The sequence below is a fragment of the Alosa sapidissima genome, chromosome 10, assembly GCF_018492685.1.
Source record: "Alosa sapidissima isolate fAloSap1 chromosome 10, fAloSap1.pri, whole genome shotgun sequence".
NCBI lineage: Eukaryota > Metazoa > Chordata > Actinopteri > Clupeiformes > Clupeidae > Alosa > Alosa sapidissima.
This window is the reverse complement of record NC_055966.1, coordinates 24,408,248-24,417,054: the sequence shown is the minus strand read 5'-3', so window position 1 is coordinate 24,417,054 and position 8,807 is coordinate 24,408,248. Positions and strand designations below refer to the sequence as shown.

The 8,807-nt window shown below is 48.8% G+C and overlaps 1 protein-coding gene across 1 annotated transcript in view; it reads right to left on the bottom strand.

The window, feature by feature from the left end:
* Positions 1–543: 543 nt before the first annotated feature.
* LOC121721043 (transcriptional repressor p66-beta-like) overlaps positions 544–8,807 on the bottom strand; it is a 14,008-nt gene continuing 5,744 nt past the window's right edge. The window contains exons 2-10 of the mRNA XM_042107602.1: positions 7,814–7,968; positions 6,652–6,783; positions 5,529–5,699; positions 4,415–4,799; positions 3,068–3,267; positions 2,298–2,456; positions 2,087–2,137; positions 1,315–1,522; positions 544–886 (exon numbers count right to left, since the gene is read on the bottom strand). Of these exons, the coding sequence (XP_041963536.1) occupies positions 750–886; positions 1,315–1,522; positions 2,087–2,137; positions 2,298–2,456; positions 3,068–3,267; positions 4,415–4,799; positions 5,529–5,699; positions 6,652–6,783; positions 7,814–7,968 (1,598 nt within the window). The 3' untranslated portion in view covers positions 544–749. The remainder of the gene's footprint in view (positions 887–1,314; positions 1,523–2,086; positions 2,138–2,297; positions 2,457–3,067; positions 3,268–4,414; positions 4,800–5,528; positions 5,700–6,651; positions 6,784–7,813; positions 7,969–8,807) is intronic.

Genomic DNA, 8,807 nt, shown 5'->3' with positions numbered 1-8,807 from the left:
TTTGTTATTTCTTTGCTTTTTTCTAAAGAGAGAGAGAGATTGCCGTTCAAAAAAACACCGTTGGTGGTGCCTGGTCTGTGCGTCCACAGACCTAGTAAGAGTCACTCAGTGCTGCACGCATTCACAGAGAAATGCATGCTTGACACAGATATCAAAAAGGTCCGTCCACGAAAGGGTTTGCCTTCCTGATACGGGCCTCTGACTTCCACAACACAACTTAAGACAGTAACACTTGACATAAAATATCGCAAGAAATAGAGTACATGGCCTCCCAAACACACGTGTGCGCACTTACACACCCTTACACAAACAAACACACAGACACACACACACAACCATAAAGTTCTGATATGGTGAAAGACAGAATTCTCTGTCGGGTAGCAGGTAATGGGCGAGCTGGACATTATGGTGGCAATACTGGAGAAGAAAAAAAAAAGCTTTGCATCGTTTCCTCCCTCCGTCAAAAGTGACTTCAGGTTATCTTGGTTTTATATATATATATATATATATATATATATATATATATATATATATATATATGCTTTTTTAACTAAGCATTTTTGATTGTGTCACTCTTACAGTTTGGTTGGTAGGCAGACTAACAGGCACTGCATGCGACGGGCACTGTCGGAGTGGGCTCACGGTGGGGGAGAAGGAGAAGTGGGGGCAGGAGAGGAATCGGTGTGTCATTGCCATAGGTCAGGTGCATGATGGGTAGGCAAGGGGAGAAGGGGGGGGGGGGGGGGGGGTCATTTCTGGCCGGTGATGGACTGAGATATGGAGCGCGGAGGGATCATGTCCAGTAGATACTCCCTCTGCCGGTCGGCCAGGCTGGAGCCTTTCTGCCCGCCCACGTTGGCCGGGTTCAGGTAGGCAATGTTCACACCTGGAGAGAAAAACAACAGGAGTAAGGCAAGTAGTAAAATAAAAGTGGAAAGACAGTCATTAGGGATATGCTATGCTACTCTCTCTACTCATCAACAAGCCAGTGATTTTAGTTAGTCAGTTATGTTCTGCTTGGGAACTTTCTCTACAAAGCAGTTAATAAAGTGAAGTTAATAAAACTAGTCCATTCTGCCTGAGGGTTTTCATTTCAACTGAAGTTAACATTACACCCAGCCTGTGGTACACCATTTATGAGAATCCACAGAATTTTTAGACAGTCAAGTAACCTTTGTTGCCTTTTGTCAGATCAGCCACAAGACCCCAAAGTCACAGTGAATTGAACATATAAACATCCAACAAAACCAGCCATGAGTGTTATATTAGTTATATTAGTGATATTTCCATTCGCCCTCCACCTCCTAAACTCACCAGGGATGTTGTACAGCTGGCGGCGGCTGTCGTGCTGTGCCCGGCTGCTGGAGCTGCCCCCGTGTTTGCCCGTCATGCCCAGCAGGCCGCTGGCCACAGACAGCTGGGAGGCCTGGGCCTGGGCGAAGTTGGAGAGCACGCCCCGCGCCGAGCTAGACAGGCCCCGCTGCAGAGAGGCCGCAGACTGGCTACTCTGAGACTGGTGGGCCTGGGGCAGGGAGGGCAGACAGACAGACAGACAGACAGACAGACAGAGAGACAGAGAGACAGACAGACAGGTTTTCAAAATGACCAATTCATCTTCAAATGAATGAATGTGTACTGTAACTATATCAACATTGATATGCATATGGTGTTAACTAGGGGTATTAACGTAACGTTAAGTATTCGTACCGAAACGGTTCGGTACAGGTCTTGTATGGTGCAGATGGGTACACAATGCAAATTTAACTGTTTAACGCAACGCAAATTCAACAAATCCTTGCAAATTCTGGGAGACCTTGAAATTTTAACCAACCATTGCAATTTTTCATATAGTTCATATAGTGAGATATTTCACCAACCACAACAGTCCCTCACACAAAATGTTGAGCCAGATTTCACCACACGGATTTTTGATGTGTTGTGTTGTGAAGATGTAGACATGCACAACACGAACGCATATGCCTTACCAACAAAATAATTGCAAATAACATGCATTGTTGTTCCGCTGACATTAAAGCTATTCAACCATTCAAAATTTAAAATGTTTAGCTCGTTGAAGACATGTTACCTTTAGGTTACTAGCAGCTCGCGATGTAGTCCAAAAACACGAGTCTTCCCACTTTGAAGTAATGAGAAAGGGGTAAGTTATAGATTCACGTGATGTAAGTCTACTGTGGGGCGGCCACGGTCACCTCTGTCCCCACCTGCCCGAGCAGTCCCGTGCGGCTGCACTGTGGCTTAGACCCTGCCTGTGGGTTAAACGAGGTGTGGAGACCTACCTGTCGGAGGGCATGGTGTCGGATCATGGACTCGGCCTTGCTCACGCTGGGGACGGTCACGGCAGAGCTGGCAGCCGAGAGCGCGGCCTGCTGTTGCTGCTGCTGCTGCTGCTGCTGCTGCTGCTGCTGCTGTTGCTGCTGCAGCCTCTGCTCAATCTCCTGTAACACACATGCACACACACACACACACAGGCACACGCAAGCACAGGCACACGCAGGCACACACACAGGCACACGCAAGCACACACACGCACACAAACACACACAAAAAAAAAATCACAGGAACACGCACAATCAAAACCAATTAACACCTGGCAGGTGCATTACTTATGAATTCAACTGAAGTCTGCTGTAATTTTCCTTTCCTTTCAATGTTGACTGATAATAAACCACATTGGTTTGTGCATTGATACTCTCTACTATGAAGAGCTCTTGACCCCCCGCCTCACTTTCACAATGCTACTTCCACTCATGACAGACACCCACATCAATGCAACATCTCAGCTGTCCTTTGCAAAGTAATCTTAAGTCTGGCCGGGAAGATTTGTGACCAACTATTGAGCCTTTGCTTTGTTAATATGCAAGTATTAAATTTTCTTTTTATAGCACATTTCAAACCAAAGTGGTTCAAATAGAAGACATTCACTATATGCATATAAAGGCAATACAACAGTCAACAACAGTTGGCACAATGTTCTTCGAACTACATGCAATAAATATAAACAAACTATTTATTCAGCGCTCCACCAGTTCAGAATTGGGTGTCTGACCTGCTCCTGCTGTAGGGCCTTGACAAAGGCGTTCTTTAGCCTGTTGGTGTGCTCGGCCTTCAGGGCCTTCTTCTGGTTGGACGTCATGCACAGCTCACAGAGGATACGGCCGCTCTTCTCCTGCTTCCAATGCGGGGTGAAGTCCGTCTTGCACTGGGCGCACACAAACGGATCTGTGGGAGCTCGAGGCCCAAATTTACCTGTCCAACACACCGCCACAAACACATAACATGAGACATGGACAGCTAGACTGTTTACCTGTCTAACACGTACAGTAGACACAACACAAGAGAAGGAGACCGTTTACATGACAAGGAGATAAAACCACACTGTCTAGTGGCTGACACTGATTTCAAACTCATTATGTCACACTCTTTAATTTCAGTGATACGTGGTTTCTGTAATGTCCTAGAACTGGTAGGGTTGAAATAGTAGTTATTAGACCAGTTCAACAGTAACATTTCCTTCCTTTCCTAAAATGCTGGTCTCTCAATCTTCTCCTCCAACCCTCCACACTCTGGTTGGTAATAACAGCCCCCCCCCCACCCTGCACCATCATTGAAACTCTTTTAGAAATAAAATAAAATGATATTGAACATCAACATGATTTCTGGCCTGTCTATAACAACTCACTATTTAACAAACACTTCTTGTGCAGTATTCACGTCAGAGGGTGATGTGGTGGCTACCAGCGCTACAGTAATTACACCTCCAGTGCCTCTCAACACTATCCCCTCTCTCCATCTGCTCAGCCTCATGACACACACACACAGACACACACAGACACACACACACACACTTCCAGCACACCTCCCACGGCCCCACACTGTTGGTAAACAGCACGCCCCATCCCCACACCCCAGTGGTCACTGCGCTCCCCTCCTGCTGCCCCCGCCTCTCCCCTGCGCCCGTCTAGCCCCACCAACTTCTCTGGTATAAGTAGAAGTATAAGTATAGTATATATACTTTTTTGATCCCGTGAGGGAAATTTGGTCTCTGCATTTAACCCAATCGGTGAATTAGTGAAACACACTGCACACAGTGAACACACAGTGAGGTGAAGCACACACTAATCCCGGTGCAGTGAGCTGCCTGCTTCAACAGCGGCGCTCGGGGAGCAGTGAGGGGTTAGGTGCCTTGCTCAAGGGCACTTCAGCCGCAGCCCACTGGTCGGGGCTCGAACCGGCAACCCTCCGGTTACAAATCCAGAGTGCTAACCAGCGGGCCACGGCTCCCCCTGGCCACCAGCCGCCCGTTACTGTTACAGATTCCGACAGAGTAAAGTCTTGGAGAAAAAGTGCCGGTGCCCGTACCGCTGTACCCATCCCTAGCGCACGGGTCACTCACCCTGGCTGTCGAGGACACTCTGGACGACCTCCTCCAGGCCCACCATGTAGATGAACTCGCTGTTGGCGGCCGAGGGCAGGAAGTGGAGGAGCGGAGCGGGCGGCTTGGGCGGCGGGATCTCCAGCAGGGTCTTCTCCAGCTGCTTGCGCAGCGCCAGCTTGGCGGCCGCCTGGCTGCTGGCCTGGTCCTGCAGGGACTGGGGGCCTCCGCCTCCGCCAGGGCTGGGCAGCGGAGAGGGGCTGACCGCGGCGCCCACCCCTGAGACGCCCGACACGCCGCCGGCCCCCGCTGCTGCAGCCGCGGCGGCCGCCTGCATGTGGGCCAGGTTCATGTAGAGAGCCGAGGAGCCAGAACGCTGGGACGCAGACACCTGCTGAGTGGTGGCCTGCACACACACACAAAAACACACACACACACACACCACAGGACATTAGATCGAGATACACACCGAGCCAGCAGAGAAAATAATGGCACTAGCACTCAGACACGATAACAGCCATGATGGGCTCTATGCACTAGCTTACTTAAAATCGGCAAACCAGTTTCCTGCTTCTGAATAGGAGTGCTTCAGTTGTACCAAAACGTGTGCTCACCGAAAATCCTTCCCTCCTTATTTTGTGCAGCTGCTGCACGTAGGCTGACGTTTTTAAGGGAAAAGGTGGAAGTTAAAATCGCTTCTATAACGACTTGAAGCCAGGCAGAGCGGCACACAGCAGTGCTCCTTAGAGCCGCCCACGGACATTCAGACTCACGTACATTGTATTTCTTATGCTTTGGTACAACTAAAGCACTCATCTTCAGGTGCTTGTTGACAGCCATGTCAACGAACAGGAAACTGGTTTGCCGACTTCAAGTAAGCTAGTCCACAGAGCCCATACTAACAAATGAGGTCAACAATTTTATAAGACAAGGTATTAGTTCAAGAGAAATTCTCACACACACACACACACACACACACACACACTCACATGAATGTCACAAGTAACACCTTCACAAATTAACGGACACATTTACACATATGGAGAGTCCGGTTCCTCAGTCCCCCCCAAGACCAAAGAGAACCCTGATGAGCAGCCCAAGCTGGCTGATGTATGCTGGGCTGACCGGGACTGACCTGCTGGTAGCTCACAGTGTTGTTGATGGTGCCCTGGGTGGAGCGCATCACCCCCTGCTTCTGCGGGATCCTCTGGCCCTGCAGCTGGGCCGGGTTGGGCGCGATCACCCGCTGGGACATCATCATCTGGGGCATGGAAGCGTTGGCTGCTGACCGGATCACAGAATGACCCTACACAGGACAGCAGAGAGAGAAGGTGGTTGGATGGGCCAGTTTAAGAAATATCGTGGTAGTATAACCTTGATGGGATTTGTTTTAAAGCAATTAGTCACAGCGAATCAAATTTCTAATGATCCATATACATACATTTACCCTTTCCTCTGTCCATGAATGGCAAGCACTGATACAGAATATCTGATTAATGACCATTTTGACAAATGAAAAGCATTGTGCACATAAGTATCCCTTGGAGACTATTGTCTCTTTTATTACACTGTCTTTACACCACACTGCCACTAGGTGGTAGTCAAACGTAAAAGAACGATGGAACTGATGGCCTAAAACCATTTCCCTTTGAGGACATGCAGCCAAGATCTGTTGGTTGCACAATACATCAGCCACAGAATTCCTTTGTCCACCATCTCGACTCAAACCCCTCCAACACCATAAACTACCCATGGAAGCAGCCAGGCTACCATGTCTATACAAAAACATGTCTATCTAAAGACTAAGGATAGCTCTCCACTCGACAGCTGCCCAACGCGGTTTTCAGCAAACTGGGTGAAAGAAACACTCCATTTGTAAGGGCTTCCACTAATGTGCCTCCCAGCCAGAGACGTGACTTAAATCCCACAGACTGTAAACTGTAAAGCCCCAACCCCCCGTTGACCCCAGGATTAAAAGCCCAAATTGAAGCACCACCACCCAATACCCCACCCCCAACATCATTCCTGGGGATCAGTCTACTGTCAACTCCGTGTACCGTCAACAAGAGTGGCGTTTTAGGGGCCGCGAGACAGACCCATGACTGCATAGCTCTGCACCCACGAGTGACAAACCCTACAACCGGGACAGAAGACTCTTGTTCACATTTTTCACTGTAGGAGATGAACAACCCATCCATAACCCCCCGGTGTGTGTGTGTGTGTGTGTGTGTGTGTAAGTGTGTGTCTGATGCGCTGACCTGCACGGAACGCAGGTTCTGTGGCTCCTGGCTGTGCAGGCCTGGCCTGACGGGCAGCTTGGCCATCCCGCCCTGAGCGCTGTGCGCCGACGAGCCCTGTGCCATGGAGGAGCTGTTCTGCACCACGGGCACCTGAGGGAGACGGAGACAGAAGCACGACATGAAGGAAGACGGAACTATCAGCAGAAAAATGGGGAACCACATAATAACAGAGGAATGGACCAACAGCATGGGAACATATACACAAGCACAGCAATGGATCTGCATGCTAAATGGATCTAATGTACAAATGTATCTAACCTTCATACCTAAAAACAGACGAATGGACCAACAAATGGGAACAAGCACAGGAATTAGAACACCTGGGGCAATAGTGGTGTAGTTTCTAAGGAACTTGGCTGGCATGCAGTGGACAGAAAGTCGTGGATTTGACCATTGTGCCCCTGAGCATAACACTCGACCATGAGCTGCTCCAGAATGATGGGCCCTGCAATTGGTCTCTCTAGGTCACTTTGGGGTACAAGCATCAGCTATCGTAACACCCCCAATTATCACCACTTTTGTTCGGAAATTCTAAAACAACGATGTTTTTTAAAACTTCAAAATAACATTTGCTAAATGAACCTTACATTTTTCAGTAGCCATGTGTGTAGATTTGAACAAAATCTGGTTTGGTTCTTAACGGGAGCATTTACTGCCCGAAATATCCGATTTTGTTTACCACGCTTGGAGTTATAGTGCTGGCCTGATGGGTCGCCTATTTATGCCGTTTCAACGGAACATGAACGGTTAGACCGAGAATTCTCGTCATGAAATTAAAATTCCATTGGAGCTCCAAGCGGATGTGTACACGCAGCCTTGCAACACTGTTTACAGCTCTTCGAGTCGAGATACACCTACTGTATGGTGTGGGTGCTTGCGTTTCTTTAGGAATCCGCCATCTTGGTTTGTATAGAAATGGATATTAAGTGACACATACACGCAAGACGGCGGAAATACGGGACCAACGGTAATAGGGGGAGTTCCGATACGTAAAATAAACACACACACACACACACACACACACACACACTACACACACAGTGTGTAATGCCACACAAAACCCCACCGTCCGTGTAGAGGCCTCCTGATGCAGTCTGACCGCCCTGGCCGACGGACTGACCTTCTGCACGAGGTTTTCCTTCTGCAGCTGGCTCTGGCGGAGCTTCTTGAGCAGCACCAGACGGGCCTCCTCCAGACGCAGCTCCTCTCGTAGGGCCTTGATCACCTTCTGACGCTCCTCCAAGCTCTTACCCTGCACACCGCAACACACACACACACACGATCACCTTCTGATGCTCCTCCAAGCTCTTACCCTGCACACCGCAACACATACATACACGTTAGTGAGCGTGCACGCACACACACACAGGGCCTTGATCACCTTCTGACGCTCCTCCAAGCTCTTACCCTGCACACCGCAACACACACACACACACACACGCGTTAGTGAGCGCGCACGCGCACGCACACACACACACACACGCAGGGCCTTGATCACCTTCTGACGCTCCCCCAAGCTCTTACCCTGCACACCGCAACACACACACACGCTAGTGAGCGCACGCACACACACACACAAAACCGCTCCTCTATAACTTGGTTAAATGCTACAAGGTATGTCATCACTGTCATCACAGATTCCATCAAACATGCAGCACTACAACTTCTCTACAATTGCAGGAGCAGAAATCAAACTCTTCCTGGCCTCCAAAACGCTTTTTTGGCCGTTTTACTTTTTAATAAATGTAACTGATGTGGACTATATGACACAATGCCTTCACAAGTGGTAATTTGTTTGAAAGGCCTGCTGATCTTGGCTCCACGGACATCCACAACTGGCATCTCATTCTGCCAAGAGCATCTAGTTAGTGTGTTCAGGGGCAGGCCTTTAAAGATCAAAACCTGGCAGCATCACTAGCTTTAACTATTCAATTTGCTCATATTATGCAACTTTGTCATCTGTTCCTATGTGTATGTGTGTATGTGTATATGTTTCTCTTTCTCTATCTCTCTCTCTCTCTCTCTGTGTCTCTCTCTCTCTCTCTGTCTCTCTCTCTCCTCTCTCTCTCTCTCTCTCTCTGTCTCTATCTCTCTCTCTCTCTCTCTCTATCTCA